Here is an 18,479-nt window from a genome sequence, read left to right on the forward strand (position 1 = left end):
TGACATTGACAACTTCCTGGTCCCTGCCCCACAGGCCAGCTTTAACGTGTGTCCCAAGGAGGGGCCTCGGGGAGGGAGGACAGAGTGGGAGGGAGGAGCCATGACTTCCGGGCTCGGCTAGGACGCCCCGCCTGTGGGGAGCAGCCCGGAGCAGCTCGCCCGCCACGCGCAGTCCAGGCAGCAGACGACTGACCGGGCGCGAGAGGAGGTCGGCACCGAAGGGCAGACAGAGACTCCGCTGACTTACACCCTGGGACACGCAGCACCGCCTGCCTCTTACCACTGGCAGCATCGGGGGCCCGCGGCGCAGGGGCTCGGGCTGAGGGAGAGGAGCCGCTACATCCCACAGGACAGCTGTCAGGCAGGTGGGGACATGTCAAACTCATGCAGCGGAAGACGTCAAATGCATGCAGCTCGCTGCAGAGTCACTACATCACGTTAAACACTGAGCAGCATGGATCGCAGACCCTGAGGACACCCCACTCCTCTCCGAGTCCCCCTACGTCCACCACGGCCGAGAGGACACCGTCCCCTACCGCCCGCCGTCGCAGCGTCCCTACGCCTGCTCTTGCTGCTGCCTGGTGATCGCCGGGGCTGCTCCTTACCCTCCCGTGTTGTTGTGGGACAGACGTTTACACAAGCAAACCCAGGCCAGAGAGAGAGGCCGCTCCTCCTCACACACCATCAGCCCTCGAGACCGTTTCCACCTTCTCCCAGCCTCCAGGCAAACGCTGCTGCCACTTCCCCTCTTCCTGACAAGACCGTTTCCACCCTCTCCCAGCCTCCAGGCAAACGCTGCTGCCACTTCCCCTCTTCCGGACGAGGAAGCCTGCACAGCCCTGAGGGCACAGCCCTGCTCCTCTTCCCGGGGGCAGCGCGTTTCATAGCTCCCCTCCCGCTCCGCCACGTGCGCACCGCCTCAGTCCTGCACGGACACACCCCCTGCACCTCCAGCCTGTGCCGACGATAGTCCTCTCTCTGCACATCCACTTAATTAGGGATCATTTATTCTAAACCAGGGAAGTTTGGTATCACTTTCTCATTCGGTTAAAAGGCAGCATCCTCTGCTCATTACTCCTTATCCCGCAGAACCAAGAGTGTCCAACGAAGAGGCCCCGCTTTGCGAGCGCCGCCCCGAGCCTAAGGCGGGCGGCGGGCCCACAGGACGCCACAGTGATGGCAGCCTTGTCTCCGTGCCCACGGCGCGGCCCAGGTGGCCTGAGCTCCTGGCGGTGCCCGTCAAAAGGAAGGGCTGAATTGACTTGGTTCTGATTATCTGCACGTCTAGTAGGTCCTGTACAGCTCTAAGCCAATACTGTGGGTGAATCTCTCTTCCAATTGTCATTTCTGAACGATCCCCCAGTGGCAGGAAGCCGCCACTGCCAGGACTGGTCGCATCCCCTCTCCCTGAGGCTTGGCCTCAGGCAGGACAGATGGACGGCTGGGAGGACAGCGGTAAGACTGCGGAGGGAGGCCCTCGTGTCGAGGGGAGAAAATCGAGACCAAAAGCAGCAAACACAGACAGGTGTTCCAGCCTGAGCTGATGCCCCACTTTCCGGCCCAGAGAAGGCTGAGGAAGAGGGTCCCTGATGGCCATCGGGGGGTTGGAGAGCGTCCCGTCCCGAGTCCCTGACCTCCTCTGGAAGCCGGCAGGCGCCTAGAGCTGGCCCCACCATGCCCTGGTGCCCTAAGACCCGGAGACCCAGGGCCTGCGGGGCCGGCTCCACACGCTCATTGCAGAGTTCACCTACGTGGGACCGACGTTCAGAAGCCGCAACAGAGTGAGGATTCGCAGACGAGCATTTAAATCCTGTTGGTTGAGATGCGGCTACAGCCCCCAAACCTGGAAGTGCTTGCCACTGGCTAAGGGCTCACTGACTTCAGGCGATAAAATCTAGAAAGCAGCCGTGGGCGTGGCTCGGGAGCTGAGCATCAACCTATGAACCAGGAGGTCACAGTTCAATTCCCGGTCAGGGCACATGCCTTGGTTGCAGGCTCAGTCCCCAGTAGGGAGCGTGCAGGAGGCAGCCGATCAATTATTCTCTCTCGTTATTGATATTTCTATCTCTCCCTCTCCCTTCCTCTCTGAACTCAATAAAAATATATATTTTTTTTAATCTAGAAAACAAATACTTCATGGTTTTAAAGTTAACACAGAAACAATATTCAAATGAGTGAAATGAGAGGTATAGTTGAGGCTGAGAACCCAAAAAATCTGAAAACTGTGCCAAAGAAGAAGCGTTTCTTCAAGAAAGTTGGTAAATTATATGCAAATTAGCACTTTTATTTTACCTATAGCTTCCACTAAAAAGGTCATAAAATTACCATAATCCTGGAAAGATATTGGTGCACGCTGAGTCCTCCCAGGTTTCATCATCGACCGAATTCGGAGGAAAGATGAACTGGAGAGGAGTTCTTTTCACGCAGGGAATACTGACCGATCAAAAGTTAAAATATGTAGCAACGTTTTTTATTTAACATGATTTTGGCCATAGATACTTAAGCCTTCTTTATCTATCCACACAGCTTTAATGTCGGTGCGATGCTCTGGTAGATGTAACTTGTGCAAAGTTCCCTGACCTGACAATTACGTGGTTGGCACATCACACACTGGGAATATCTCAATACAACGCGAAAGCTCCACGTCTTCCTGTCCGTCATAAACGGAGGCCGGACCAAAGACTCAGAGCTCTTTCTCACCTAAATGGACGGCCCTTAAGAGAACGCCTGAGGGGTCAGCAAACAAGCTCATTCAAGCTGGTGATTTAGAAACACTCATTTCCTGCAAGAATTTCACTTCATTTTTAAAAAGGATTACAGCCCTAGCTGGTGTATAAAAACAGATTACATTTAGTGGGCAAATTCACATTCTCTGACACAATTATCTGGACTGAAACGCATGTTCCTCTCTTAGTTATAATTCTTCCAACCAATTCTCACTTAAAAGGTAGAGCCAAGAACAAAATACCCTTCATGTCCATGACGACACGCAGGCTGCGATTTCTGCCCGGATGAGGCATTGCTGTCCCTTCCGACGAGGCTCGCCCTCTGCCTGACGCTCCCACCTGACCCACAGAGCACAGAGCACAGGGGCTCCGTCCCAGGAGGACGCGGGCCAGCAGGGCATCGCTGTGGCTGCATTGTTTAACTCTGCAAGTGCAGTGAAGTCACAAAGGGCAGTGAGGCAGGGCGCCCCCTGCTGGTGGCAGTCCTCCAGTGGAGGAACAACCTGCACAATGCACACGTTACCAAGGACGGACGCGTGTGGTCACACCCTTAGAGCACAGAGCCACAGTGGACAGTGTCACCGTAACGCACAGTATCGTAGACTATTACTGGACAAAGAGCAACACTATGTCCATGGCCAGAACTCACATTAAAAACATTCCTGTTGCTGGTGAACTTGAATGAGAGGTGCCGTAGAGGCAGGTGCGGCTTCGTACTTACCTCCAAGGACGCCTGCAGGTCCCCAGCAGAGCCTGCCTCCTCCTCCTCCTCGTCCGGCACCTGGTCCTGGGAGCAGTAGTGCGTGCTGTAGGCCGCGTGCTCCTCGATCGCCTGCAGCCAGTCCTGAGGGGCCCAAACAGTTCAATTAAAGGGACATGTGCCGGCCGGTGAGGCTCAGTGGTTGAGCATCAATCTATGAACCAGGGGGTCACGGTTGGACTCCCGGTCAGGGCATAAGCCCGGGTTGTGGGCTCGATCCCCAGTGGAGGGTGTGCAGGAGGCAGCCGATCCATGGTTCTCGCTCATCATTGATGTCTGTCTGTCTGTCTCTCTCTCTCTCTCCCCCTCTCCCTTCCTCTCTGAAATCAATAAAAATATTTTTTAAAAATTAAAAAATAAATTAACTAAAGGGAAATGCATTTTTACTCAAAAGAGGTAATATGACAATGATCTGGAAAGCATAAAGTTTATATGGCCTAAAAATACCAACAATGAAATGATACACATCTCTTATCTATAACATGTCTAGATTTTTTTTTAATTCCGAGAAAAAAATAAATGTAAAATAAAAAATTAATTTTTTATAATATATAACAGTAATAATAATAAATAAAATACTGATTTTTTTGAGGTCAGCAGAGCAGACCAATAGCTAACTGTGTGTAATTGGAAAAAATTAGAAACAACTATCAAATGAGAAAATGATTTTTTAAAATATTCATAAAATCTGCTTTTCACAATATTTCTGCAACTTTATTGAGCTATATTTTACATATTACATAATTTACTCATTTCAAATGTAAATTAATTTAAATAAAATGTACTAATTTATAACTTGTACCCCCAAAAGTTCCCAGTATTTTTAAAAAATATCATCTATAAGTTTATATACTCATTGACATTAGTAGTTAAACACATTATAAAAACTAAGTAATGGGCAGAGTTTTGCACTTAAAATACTAGGTTCTCAAAACTGTTGAATAAGTTATTGTACAATAACATATCCAAAAACAATTTTACTAACTTGCAATCAAATTATAAGCATAAGAAACTCAGGTCATTTTCAGAGAACCAACAATTACCTTCATGCTTTAACTTTTACTATGTTTTTTTTAACAAGCAGTGACTTTACAAAAAGACCGAATATTTGCCCTAAAATACCTGTCTTACTTATTCCTCATTATAGTATTATTCAGGGTCAAATCTTCCATTTCATGAAATGTTGGGACTGTCATCATTTGAATTATTCAGGGTTCTCTGTGGGGCCACAATTAACCACATTGGAAGATCGATCCTCTCAACCCCTTACACAATTTACAAGAAACAAGAGAGGCCTGTGAATGCTGCTGTGAATGCAGCATGGCTCAGTGGTTGAACTTTGACCTATGAACCAGGAGGTCATGGCTCGATTCCCAGGACACATGCCCGGGTTGTGGGCTCGATCCCCAGTGTGGGGCGTGCAGGAGGCAGCCGATCGATGATTCTCTCTCATCACTGATGTTTCTCTCTCTCTCTCCCTCCCTCCCTCTCTGAAATCAATAAAAATATATTTTTTAAAAAAAGAACACTGCATCTCCATTTAAGCGACATGTATTCCTGTCACCTGAACCCTAATCTCTTGCTGCTGCTATTGTTCAATTTACCAAAAAGAAGCCTTGAGTCCCCACGGGCATGAACCAGAGCAGCTGGGCTGGGTCCGCTCTGCCCTTGGGCGGTGACCTTGGAGAGCACGGGAGGAGGCAACCACCTCATGGCCTTCAGCTGCCTCACCCACAAAGTCGGGGGCAAACCACAACCATCAGGGCGTTTCCCAACCATGGGAGGCTGGACCTCCACAGAATCAGAACGAGAGGCGTTACGAACAGACACCTGCAGGCCCATGCGGGCGGAGCAGCGACTCGCCAGCCAAACCCCAGCAGCTGCCATCACCCCCCCCCCATTAAAAAGGTGCGACCAGCGAGGCTGGGGGTCGCCATGGGGCTCCCATGCTTGTCTCTAATCGCCCTGTAGGTCTCAGGAGACCCGTGAACCCACAAATCACCTCTCTGGCCTGCGGAGGGCTGTTCTGAGGGACCTTGAAGCCATGAACTGAGTCGTCAAAGCATTTGACGGAGAAGAGGCAGCTGTCACCGGGCTTGACCTTGGAGACAAGAAGGCAGTGAGACATCACCACGTGCGCACGTAACAGAAGCTTCACAGCAACCCGCGACCTATGACCCAGGAGGTCAGGGTTGGGACCCCAGGGACTGCGTCCAGGCTCAGACCCGCCTCCCGGAGGAGAAGCTGGCTGTCTCCTGAGCTCAGAGCCCGAGCTTCCTGCTCTGACACGGGCTTATCAGCACCAGGAAACCTCCCACCCCATTGTCCTCCTTTACCCATGCACAAACACGCATGTGCACATGCATGCACACGTGACCACACACACACACAGCACGGGGCAGAAGTAGGCCTACAGTTGTGAGTACCCCGAACAGCTCGTTCTTAAATCTTACTCACTGGCTTGTTTCCCACTGAACAACTGTAACCCTGCTCTGCCCCGCCCGCTCCATGCACGCGTACTCCTTACACACGTTCCCGGATCACTCATCTCTCGTCCCGCAACATGAGGATCAACCAAAGCCGGTCCGTTTCGAGTGGAGACGCCCCCTCCTTGGCCCAGCACGTCCCACCCCGGCTCTGCCGGGGCAGCTTATACACGAGGCCGGGCCATCGCTTGCAGAGCCGACTCCACGTGTAGCAAAGATGCCTGTCGTCCTACCGTGCACACGGCTTGCGTGAGGTGTTTGCACCCCTGGCGGTAAATCTTACGGGCGGCGTCGGGCCTTCAAAATAAACATTACATTTTCACGGTAAAAGGAGAAGAGATAAGTGAAAAGGTTCAACCTTCCCAAACTGGCATGCGACAATTTAACAAGAGCAACGACCGGACACTCACTGCTTCCGATACCAGGACAGGACGCCGTGCTCCAGCACCACCCAGAACAGCCTCCAGCCGAAAAACCGCGAGCTCTAAGGGAGAGCAAAGGGACCCGCTGACCCCGCGGCGCAAACACTGGCTGCGCGTGGCTGGGTCAGGCGGTCCGTGTCTGTGAGCGAGGCATGCGGCGAGCACCCCAACACGCTCCCGCCTGGGCGCACCCCTAAGGGCAACAGAGGGGAGACACCCACACCCATGGATCCACGCCCACAGCTCTGTTCCCACAGGACTGTTCTGGGACATTTATCAGCGGTGGGCTAACAAGGCCCTTCCTCAACGTCCTGAGTGAACTTCTAGACAGAGAGAACCATCCTGAATGTATGTCACCTGGGAGCACACACGCACGCAAACGTGGAGGCAGTGCCTGCGGCCGAGGACACCACAGCTCCGTCCCCAAACCACGGAGCTCAGACACGCAGGAACGCCTGGCCCCAGAAAGACCGCGTGGGTGCTCTGACAATGCGGAGCTTAACTTCTTCCCAAGTCCCCGTGGTTCATGGTCCATAACAAACAGTGATTCTATGTCTACGATCACGTAAGAAAGACTGCTCCCCCCACCCCCCCAATCCCTGCTCCGACAGATGTGGCCACCGGACAGGGCGAGACCACGGACACAGGGCAGCAGCCGCCCCACGCGTCGCCGAGTGCCGCCAGCAGGACACGGGGCTGCGTGAGAGGCGGGACGACCACCTCAGAAATGACCGGAAACGTTTCACGAACACAGACCCCGAGCCTCCCTCCCAGGTTATGGTGAAAGTGCCCACCCACCTTCCAGAGGGGACCTTCAAACCGCCTCAGCGCTCGGTACAGGGCCTGCGGGAAACGAGTCTCGTCAAATGCACTTCAAACGCTCAGGGACACGCAGGCCCCTCGCGACCCTGCGCCCACCGTGTCCCCGCGACCCTGCGCCCACCGTGTCCCCGTGACCCTGCGCCCACCGTGTCCCCGCGACCCTGCGCCCACCGTGTCCCCGCGACCCTGCGCCCACCGTGTCCCCGTGACCCTGCGCCCACCGTGTCCCCGTGACCCTGCGCCCACCGTGTCCCCGCGACCCTGCGCCCACCGTGTCCCCGCGACCCTGCGCCCACCGTGTTCCCCGAGACCCTGCGCCCACTGTGTCCCCGTGACCCTGCGCCCACCATGTCCCCGTGACCCTGCGCCCACCGTGTCCCCGAGACCCTGCGCCCACCGTGTCCCCGTGACCCTGCGCCCACCGTGTCCCCGAGACCCTGCGCCCACCGTGTCCCCGTGACCCTGCGCCCACCGTGTCCCCGAGAGCCTGCGCCCACCGTGTCCCCGTGACCCTGCGCCTACTGTGTCCCCGTGACCCTGCGCCCACCATGTCCCCGTGACCCTGCGCCCACCGTGTCCCCGCGACCCTGCACCCACCGTGTTCCCGGAGAGGAGGTGCTTCACCTCGGCGCCCTGGGCCAGGTGCAGCGGCTTCTGGTCTGTGTGAAAAGCAAGGACGGCCCTGTGACTGCAGCACGGGCCTGGCTCCGCTTCCCCCCCCTTTCCTCCCGATGCCCCTGAGCGGCCAGCTCCTCAGGGCCTCCTGTCCGCGCCATGTCATCAAAAAATATTAGAATGAATGAAAGCATGAGTGGGGGGGAGTTGGGGGCTAATGGGGGGATGAGGACACATTTGTAATACCTTAACCAATAAAGAAATTAAAGATTAAAAAAATTAAAAAATAAATAAATAAAAATTTAAAAAAAATGTATTAGAATGAAAACAGTATGCATTTCACCCACTGAGTTCAGTTCACACGGGTAAATAAAAGTATCAGATAGTTTTCACATAAAGGCCTTGGTCTCTAGAATATTTTCCTAACCCTCTTATTGGAACATTTCACTAGAAGTAGGACTTGAAAACACGCTTGTTAATAAACATGGCTATATCCATGACCTGGATGGTATGAACGGGAACTGTTTCGGAATCATCCTGCCCAATTAAGGATGAATGAGGTCAGATCCACTCCCTCCCCTCCCCCAGCTTCCACAGGCCGCTGACAGGCACCGTGACGTGATGCGTGGCCTCCCTCCTGCGGGGGCGTTGCCCCAGCCTGTGCCCCATCTGTACTCTCTCCTGACACTGGTCGTCCTGCCACCTCCCTAGAAGAGCCATGTGAGCCCACGGGGCACCTGGGTAACAGCATCCTTTCCCCGTGCAGGTCCCCTAACCTCCCATCTCTGGGGGCCAGGACCCCATCCGTCCCCACAGCCACCAGCTGCCCCAGAACTCAGGGCGATGGCCCCAGCTGAGGGGCCAAGGAGAGGGCAGTGGAGAGAGGAGCCAGCGAGATACTGTGGGAACACCGCCCTCCGCGTGCAGGTGCTGGGCTTTGGCAAACGACAAGAACAGAATCTGCGTGTCACAGTGACTACTGCGCAGGACCCGTGCAGGATGCTGCGAGGAAGCCACCTGGGACCTGGGGGAGCTCTAACCGCTGGAGAAACAAAAGCTGCATGTTAACAATTTACACACACAGCCTTCCCCGAACAGCGCATCCGACGGAGACGCTGTATCAGGAGGAGACGCTGTATCAGGAGGAGACGCCGTGCAGGAAGGCGACACAGCCCACAGGTAACTGCTTCACCTGCAGGATGGGGTCTTACTAAGCACGCCGCCCCTGGCTCTCGGGAAGCCGGCTGGGGGCAGGGACGTGTCTGCAGGGGCTGCGCCAGGCGTTCTGGCATCTCCACGGTGCTCTCTCTCTCTTCCTCTCTCTCTCTAACGCAGCCGGAGGCCCTGCCAGCGGCGTTTCCCCTCCTCCGTTGCTTTATGAGGCAGGTAACACCCCAACCACAGACAGGCTGCGACCACGCAGGCTCCAGGTACAAACACCGTTAGCTAATACCACCCCTGGCAGGCGTTGGGCAATGTTTCTGTATCAATGTCTCCTAATGAGAGTCCCTGATGCACCAACTAACACTGGAGGCCGGGGACTTAGCAGAGAACATGACGATGTGGGTGGGAATCATGGAAAAGGAAGAAGACAGTAAATAGACAGACAGGAAATAGAGCAGAGGATAAAGCATGCTATGCCCATGTGTTACGTGGGTGAGTGACGGATACCAGCTCAGCCTGGAGACTGGGGGTGTTTACATGGAAAGGAAGCGGTCAGAGTGGTGGAGGGGCAGCTGCGGCAGAGGCCTGGGCAGGAGCTGCGGGGCAGGAGCTGCGGGGGCCGTCCGGGGGCTGTGCAGGCAGGCAGACCTCTGTGAGCCGCTGCCAGGAGCCTGAGTTTTGTTCTAAAAGGATGCAAAACCCCTGAAGGGTTTCCCGTCGAAGAGTAACATGATCTGACTTACTTAAAACTCTGTCAAATTGTTAAAAACAAACACCTTTGTAAGGATAAAAGGGAAACCGAGCTCCGGCCGGTACGAATACGGTGGTGCTGCCCCGGCTGCTGTGTAAGCTCTGTCAGGATGTAACTCACACCCATTCCCTCCCCCACGGAAGGTGTATCGCTCCCAGAGCCGTGGGGCTGTCCCTCGGTCGTGGATCTAAGAAGGAGCACTTCTCTTTCCTAAATATAAAACGCGTCTGAAGAAACCTGTCGGGGAGGGATCACTATTGGCAGTTCCTGGGAGAGGATGCTGTGTCAGTTAATGACGCCCGTCTATCGTTAAGCCGTGATCATTCCTGTAATAAACTTTCTAACCACATGGTGGCTGCTGTGTGGATCGTGGCTGGAACGTGGGCAAGAGGAAACCGAGAGTGACAGCCACACAGCCTGAGGCACCCAGGGGACGCGCAGGCACTGGAGAAGCGGACAGTGTGACGGCGAGAGCAGCCCAGGGCTCCAGGCGTATGTCAGAGGTCGAGTCACAGGACTGCCCACGGTACAGCTGGGCTGACCGTGTGTTCTGAGGGGAAACGCCGCTCACACTGTTAATGGGAAGTTAACCATCACGCTGGGTTTCCAGCTCACTCGGAGGAGACGTCACGGGAGAAGGCCCGCCGCTCCGCGCTTTCGTCTGAGACGTGGCTCCTCCGGGCAGAGGGCAGTGGGGTTTCGCTCACAGAATCCTGCCCTCACACCACCTCTGGCCAGGGAGCCGCATGCCCAGGGCAGAGCCCTCGATGCCCGAAGGGCCAGCGCACAGTCAGACTCCCACAGAACACTGACCCACGGACAGCCGCCCTGCCAGTGCCCGCTCACCGTTCCTGTTCCGCAGGCTGGGGTCGGCTCCACTCTTCAGCAGCGCCAGCACGCAAGGCCCCCGGGCCCGGTAGGCCGCGCAGTGCAGGGGCGTGTTCCCCAGCTGGTCCGCGCAGTTGACGTCAGGGGGGTTGGGGCTGTTGAGCTGCCGAGGGAGAGATGCAGAAGCAGGTGTCAGAGGCAGCCCTCTCCCAGCAGCACCGGCAGGTGTGAGTGTCGGCGAAGCCGCAGACCACACGCCTGGCTCCCGGCGGCTCCTGGCACCGGGCTCCCAGCGGCTGCGGCTCCTAAACCAGCTACCATGTCACCGCCGGGCTGTCCTCCGGGGGCCATGAAGGCCCAGGCCCCCACTCCGACAGGAAAGCTGTCCGTCTGTCCCAACACGATACAAATATCCCAAAACACTGTCCCCCCTTCGCAGGGTTCCTTCTAGACGTTGGGCAGACCCTTCAGAAACGGCCGTCAAAGTGAGAGCCCGATGCCTGCGTAGGGCCTGCACCCGGCTGCACCTTCAACCGCCTCCCGTTCAGTTCTTGCCTGGAAACCCCGGCTCCCAGCCCAGCAGGTTTCAGGAGGGTGGGGAGCATGTCAGGAATTCAGAGGAAACACAGCATTGCACACGTAGCCTCAGTGAACTACAGACTTGTGTTCTGTTATCATGAACTTGAGTATTTTGGCCCCACGACGCCACTAAGTTATAAAGTTAACATTAAGGAAATGTGTGTCTTCAAGGGCAGAATCTATATATACAAAAGCCTAAGCGACCGAATGACTGGACCACCGAACGACCGGACGCTATGACATGCACTGGCCACCAGGGGGCAGACGCTCAACACAGGAGCTGCCCCCTGGTGGTCAGTGCACTCCCACAGCCAACCTCCCGAAGCCGGCCAGCCAACCTCCCGCGGCCCTTCCCCCTGGCCAGCCTGATCGGCCCCAATCGGGACTAGGTGAGATGGCCCCGATCACTGGCCAGGCCGAGGGACCCCACCCGTACAGGAATTCGTGCACCGGGCCTCCTGTAAAGAAATAATGCCTTTTTATTTTTCTTTACCAGAGCTATGAGTTCTGCTGTTTTTCCTTCTCTTGCTGCTTCTAAAAGTAATTCTTCAAGCTTTCTTTGCTGAGTCCTTTCTACAGCTGCAAAAGGAAAAATATATTCTCAGTCAGGAAAGCAGCAGCAACTTCACCACAGACGGACAGAGAACACAGAGGCGGTGCTGAGGACAGGCACGAGGGCTCTGGGCTGTGGCTCAAACGCAGGCGGACGCACTGCTGTCCTCATCGCCTGGCATGTCAGATCCCGATGTCCCCTTCCTTCAGGGTCACAGGAACCTGTCTTCAACTCCGAGGTCTTTCGTCTGTCACTCACCACAGCACCCATCACCAATGGTGTGAAGCACTGTCTTAGCTGAAACACACTACGTACCTAACCTGGAAAGGCAGACACGTGGGGAGAGGGGTCCACACCTCCAAAACCTTCGATGTGAACAGCAATAAGAAACAGCACTGGTGGGAGATGTACCAACCCTGAGTGTATTCAGATTTATATACACCTACATACTTCCACATAAGAATACAAATCTACTTCTTTTTTTTAAATATATTTTTATTGACTTCAGAGAGGGAGAGAGAGAAACATCAATGATGAGAGAGAATCATTGATCAGCTGCCTCCTGCACGCCCCCTACTGGGGATTGAGCCACAACCTGGGCCTGTGCCCTCACCAGGAATTGAATCGTGACCTCTGGTTCATAGGCTGATGCTCAACCACTGGGCCACACCATCCGGTCTGGAGAAGCAGATTCTTAAACTCGCCACAATGTGGCATCAAGTTCACGGCTGAAAGCTCTGAGGAAACTCTCGTAGAGATAATTCTGTTTCTAATCAGTGACTCCCTGATCACACCCCTAGAGCAGGGGTCCTCAAACTACGGCCCGCGGGCCACATGCAAATACAAATATTGTATTTGTTCCCGTTTTGTTTTTTTACTTGAAAATAAGATCTGTGCAGTGTGCATAGGAATTTGTTCATAGTTTTTTTTTAACTATAGTCCGGCCCTCCACCGGTCTGAGGGACAGTGAACTGGCCCCCTGTTTAGAAAGTCTGAGGACCCCTGGGATAGAGCACAGGCTCGGTGCCCTAGCTGGTCATGTTAGAAGCAACGTCTGCTCCTGCTCGGAACCTTGAATACGATGAGAGAAAACGCTACTCATGTGAGGTTACCGTCTAGCCCAGCCGTGGGCAAACTACGGCCAGTGGGCCGGATCCGGCCCGTTTGAAATGAATAAAACTAAAAAAAAAGAGACCGTACCCTTTTATGTAATGATGTTTACTTTGAATTTATATTAGTTCACACAAACACTCCATCCATGCTTTTGTTCCGGCCCTCCGGTCCAGTTTAAGAACCCATTGTGTCGCCGAAACCGGTTTGGCTCAGTGGATAGAGCGTCGGCCTGCGGACTGAAGGGTCCCAGGTTCGATTCCGGTCGGGGGCATGTACCTGGGTTGCGGGCACGTCCCTAGTGGGAGATGTGCAGGAGGCAGCTGATCGATGTTTCTAACTATCTCTCTCCCTTCTTCTCTGTAAAGACTCAATAAAATATATTAAAAAAAAAGAACCCATTGTGGCCCTCGAGTCAAAAAGTTTGCCCACCCCTGGGCTAGACATTAAACGTCAGGGAAGGTCCGTGACACTTACCTTCGAGCATGTTTCTGATCTCTCTGTCATGAGTGACCTCTTTGGCTCTCTGTCCACTCCCATTAACAACGGTGGGATCGGCGTTGTATTCTAAAAGCAGCATTACCAACTCCTAAAAGAAAAAATATTTTTAGCTATTATTAAACCAAGACTTTGTTGTATAATAGCCCTTTTACAAAGTACTAATTACTACTGAGTTTCTACAATAGAGAAGAGCACTGCGTAGGAATTTTTGTAACAGATTTTTCTACAGTAACTGAATACTAAGTAACTACAATACATTGAATACTAGAATTCAACTAATTGTAGTCATAATTAATGACTGCCTAAACAACTGTCAATCCACCATGAACAAAGACAACTTCTAGCTTCTATAATTAATTTTTAGTAAGTTATCTTTTTTAACCAAGTTGATTTCATGTGATCAAACTATGTTAACAAGACATTATTTGAACTACAGCAGACAGATCCATTTAACATTCTTCTTCCAAAGCCTATTGACAAAAGTAATTTCCCCAACAGATCGAGATTTTTTAAAATCACGTTTGCTGTTTATAAGACAGAACTCAGTGGATAGAGCGTCGGCCTGCGGACTGAAAGGTCCCGGGTTCGATTCCGGTCAAGGGCATGTACCTGGGTTGCGGGCACATCCCCAGTAGGAGATGTGCAGGAGGCAGCTGATCGATGTTTCTCTCTCATCGATGTTTCTAACTCTCTATCTCTCTCCCTTCCTCTCTGTAAAAAATCAATAAAAAATGTATTTTAAAAAAAATAAAAATAAAAAAAAAAATAAAATCACGTTTGCTGTTTATAAGACAGAACATTATTGTCTGAGTGGCAGCGGCTGCTGGGATACACCGCTAGGGAAGCAGGGTTTACAATGAAGCGAAGGATTTCCTAAAGTCAGAAAAAAGCGACGTAACTCCTATTTCCTCCAAGTGGCTACCTGTCCTTGTGGGGATTTCAAATGCTCTGGTATTGCCACATGCAAGGCCAGTACCCCCGGCCGGCTCAGTCACACAACCTCACACGACAGCAGAAACGGAGAGCGTGCAGGCGGCGTGCAGGACGCGGGAGGCTCGATGCGAGTCTTACAGGGGGCGCAGCCCCAGGGGGCGTGGCGGGACACGTGCTCTGTCGTCCACACTGAGGCAGCATGAAACACGTGCTCGATGTCGGTCTCCTGCAAAGCCCTCATGCAGGGCCTACTTTTCACTTTGCTTTGCATCGTGTGTTCGCATTTTCCTGTTTCATTTCTTAGAAACATTAAACTAGAATCCGTGATGGCGTTGTGTGTACATTACTTAGAACCTGGAGTAAAATAACTTAAGTGTCAGAATGTGGTGGGTGTGCACCCGGCTGGGGTGGCTCAGTACTTGAGCATCATCCCATGCACCAGAGGTTGCTGGGGCGATTCCTGGTCAGGGCACAGGCCCAGGTCATGGGTTCAATCCCCAGTGTGGGGCGTGCAGGAGGCAGCCGATCCATGATTCTCTCTCTTCACTGATGTTTCTCTCTCTCTCCCTTTCCCTTCCTCTCTGGAATCAATAAAAAAAATACATATTTTAAAAAATATAAATGTGGTATATCATCCATACAACAAAATATTATTCAGTCATAAAAACAAAGTACCGATTCATGCTACAGCATGGGTGAGCTCCAACAATGTTAGGCTAAGAAGAAGCCAGACACAAGTGGAATCATGGGAATTTTTGTCAAAAGTCTCTAGGAATAGCAAATATCTACAGACAGAAAGCAAGTCAGTGGAAGCCTAACCCGTGGACCAGATGCAGCAAATGAATGCAAACAGCCTGAGGGAACTTTGAGGGGGGACGGAATGTTCCAGGTCAGATGTGAGGATGGTCGCACAGACGTGTAAATGCACCGACAATCCCACAGCAGGCGTGTGTCACGTGTGTCATGCAGTGCACACTACTCCTCTATGAGGCTGGATGTGGGGATGGTCGCACAGACGTGTAAATGCACCGACAATCCCACAGCAGGTGTGTGTCATGCGTGTCATGCAGGGCACACTACTCCTCTATGAGGCTGGATGTGGGGATGGTCGCACAGACGTGTAAATGCGCCGACAATCCCACAGCAGGTGTGTGTCATGCGTGTCATGCAGGGCACACTACTCCTCTATGAGGCTGGATGTGGGGATGGTTGCACAGACGTGTAAATGCACCGACAATCCCACAGCAGGTGTGTGTCATGCGTGTCATGCAGGGCACACTACTCCTCTATGAGGCTGGATGTGGGGATGGTCGCACAGACGTGTAAATGCACCGACAATCCCACAGCAGGCGTGTGTCATGCGTGTCATGCAGGGCACACTACTCCTCTATGAGGCTGGATGCGGGGATGGTCGCACAGATGTGTAAATGCACCAACAATCCCCACAGCAGGCGTGTGTCACGTGTGTCATGCAGGGCACACTACTCCTCTATGAGGCTGGATGTGGGGATGGTCGCACAGACGTGTAAATGCACCGACAATCCCACAGCAGGTGTGTGTCATGCGTGTCATGCAGGGCACACTACTCCTCTATGAGGCTGGATGTGGGGATGGTCGCACAGACGTGTAAATGCACCGACAATCCCACAGCAGGCGTGTCATGCAGTGCACACTACTCCTCTATGAGGCTGGATGTGGGGATGGTCGCACAGACGTGTAAATGCACCGACAATCCCACAGCAGGCGTGTGTCATGCGTGTCACGCAGGGCACACTACTCCTCTGGAGCTGTTTAAAGGAACAGTCGGGCCCCCTCCCTGCAGCACACGGGAGGCTGCAGGCTCCTGGAGTGGAGGCTCATGACCTTCACACTCGACCTCGCTGTCCAACGCCGACTAACAGCGTGGGACCTTCTGACCCAAAGTGCTGGTTTACACGCGTGTGCCTCTGCCCAGTGGCAATTCCTCTGGTTGTAAAAGAGAAAACACCTGTGACCGCTCTTCCAGACACTTCACTTGCGAACACGAACACGGAACACGGAACACGGAACACGGAGGGCCTCACCTTTCGCCCCGTGAAGGCCGCTCGGTGAAGGGGCGTGTCGCCCATGTCGTTCAGGACGTTCACTTCTGCTCCCGCCTGGGGAACATGGAAACATTACACAGCGTCACAGATGAAGAAGCACACAACGTGGAAGTCATTTCTGAATGTTTCAAGATTAAAGTCTCTGAAATGTTGATCGGTTGTCACTAGTAAAAACAAGTTCATTTCATACTAAAAGTAAATAGTAAACTTCCTGCAGGTAAAACCTAGCTGGAAAAATGAAACCTAGGTAGAAAAATGAAAAACTACTTTTCTTTAAAAATCTACGCCCCTCCACTGAACTTCAGAAACAGCCATATTTTAAAAAGGCAAACCATCTCTGAATGAAATACCATATCCATATTTTTGCCAATTTAGTAAGTTTTTAGGAGGGGAAAATATGCCACCATTTAAATGTGCACATTAATTTTAAGATGCAATCCAATTTCAGAAATATAAATATGTGAACAACTGTTAATCACAGAATTGAGAAATTTGAAGTCTTACAGTATATGATGCTCATTAAGAAATTCTATAATTATTTTTTAACTAGAGGCCTGGTGCACGAATTCATGCACAAGTGGGGTCCTGCCGGCCCAGCCAATCGGTGCTGATCAGGCAGCCAGGGGAAGGGGAAGTGGGAGGTTGGCCGACGGCCCTGCCCCTGACAGGGGTGAGGGGGCCAATCGGGGGCAGTGCTAGCTAGGAGGAGGGGCCATGGGCAGTTGGCAGGCTGGCCCCACCCCTGATCGGGGTGGGGGGGCCAGTCAGGGGGCTGGGGGGCCAGCCAGGCGTAGGGGCTGTGAGCAGTTGGCCAGCTGGCCCCACCCCCTGTTCAAACTCCCGGTCGAACTCCTGGTCAAGAGGACAATTTGCATATTAGCGTTTTATTATACAGGATTACATAGAATGTGCTTTGGTTATTTTTCTTAACTGTTATGCTAAAAAACTGAAAATATACAATATCTTCATTAATTCATATGTCCACTTTCGCAATTTCAAAAAGCCAACACTGTAAAAATTAAATGACTAAAAAAAATAGAATTTTAATGACTCAGGCTAACCTACTTCATGTATTTAGGAAAGAACAATTCATGTTTTGTTTTGTTTTTTAAATATATTTTATTGATTTTTTACAGAGATGAAGGGATAGGGATAGAGAGAGTCAGAAACATCGATGAGAGAGAAACATCGATCAGCTGCCTCCTGCACACTCCCTACTGGGGATGTGCCCGCAACCAAGGTACATGCACTTGGCCAGAATCGAACCTGGGACCCTTGAGTCCTCAGGCCGACGCTCTATCCACTGAGCCACACCGGTCAGGGCAACAATTCGTGTCTTGAGTGATGACTGTCGCTCTGCATAAGCCGTCTGGCTCGGTGGCTTATATCCTTTCCGTGCCGGTACCTGCTATGTTCATGAAAAACTCAGCCATCAACATACCTTTAGCAGGGCCTGGACCACTTGTCTATGTCCAAAGTAGCAGGCCAGGTGCAGAGGGGCCCAGCCCAGGTTAGACTTACTTCTTCCTAAAAACGGGGCAAGGAAGGCATTTTTAGGTGTAATTTCAGTAATTCCACAGGAAACTGAGCTTGTCTGGAACAGGCCACTCCGAGGCACTGGCCAGGCCCTCTCTCTGGCCGCAGTGCTGATGGGGGAGGCAGAGGCCCCGAGAGAAAGGGGAGTGAGCGGAACGGACAGATCCCAGGAGCCCGGGTTCTGGCCATTTTCCTCAGTCAGGGCCTCCTTCCTGAGGCGGAGGGGACGGAGGGTCTCAGCACCTGTGGCCCCAAGGCCCCGGTCCTACCCGCCTGTCACCTGGCCCAGGTGTGGGCGAGGCAGCCTGTGTCGTGAGAAGGGCCTCTGGACGCCGGTAACGGGAGCGTGGGCAGGACAGTCCTTCCTGCAGCGTGGGGAGAGCTGTGAGCACCTCGGACAGTGGCTGAGGGCAGTCCTGACTTCTGATACCGTCTCAGGGAATGAGGCTATTGGGTTCCCAGGGCCCAACCAGGTAACAGGAACCTCAATTAGAGGCAGTGACAGGGAGCCCAGCGTGCAGCTGAGACAGGGAGGAACCAAGCGAGTGTTGGGAAAACAGAGACTAAGTCAATTTAGCAGAGAAAGGGGGGCACAGTGCTGAGAGCTCA

The 18,479-nt window shown here is 52.8% G+C and overlaps 1 protein-coding gene across 3 annotated transcripts in view; it reads right to left on the reverse strand.

Annotated features, from left to right (window-relative positions):
• OSBPL1A (oxysterol binding protein like 1A) overlaps positions 1–18,479 on the reverse strand; it is a 76,880-nt gene that overhangs the window by 41,017 nt on the left and 17,384 nt on the right. Inside the window, exons 3-13 of one of the 3 annotated variants that reach the window (XM_006104454.3) lie at positions 17,776–17,861; positions 16,314–16,388; positions 13,294–13,405; positions 11,647–11,732; positions 10,593–10,737; positions 7,814–7,875; positions 7,193–7,237; positions 6,383–6,456; positions 6,206–6,269; positions 5,489–5,587; positions 3,448–3,570 (exon numbers count right to left, since the gene is read on the reverse strand). In XM_006104454.3, coding sequence (XP_006104516.1) covers positions 3,448–3,570; positions 5,489–5,587; positions 6,206–6,269; positions 6,383–6,456; positions 7,193–7,237; positions 7,814–7,875; positions 10,593–10,737; positions 11,647–11,732; positions 13,294–13,405; positions 16,314–16,388; positions 17,776–17,861 — 971 coding nt within the window. The remainder of the gene's footprint in view (positions 1–3,447; positions 3,571–5,488; positions 5,588–6,205; positions 6,270–6,382; positions 6,457–7,192; positions 7,238–7,813; positions 7,876–10,592; positions 10,738–11,646; positions 11,733–13,293; positions 13,406–16,313; positions 16,389–17,775; positions 17,862–18,479) is intronic. The other 2 variants (XM_023745722.1, XM_023745723.1) reach the window with 2 other exon arrangements.

The sequence above is a fragment of the Myotis lucifugus genome, unplaced genomic scaffold (genome assembly GCF_000147115.1).
Source record: "Myotis lucifugus unplaced genomic scaffold, Myoluc2.0 scaffold_574, whole genome shotgun sequence".
NCBI classification, from domain to species: Eukaryota; Metazoa; Chordata; class Mammalia; order Chiroptera; family Vespertilionidae; genus Myotis; species Myotis lucifugus.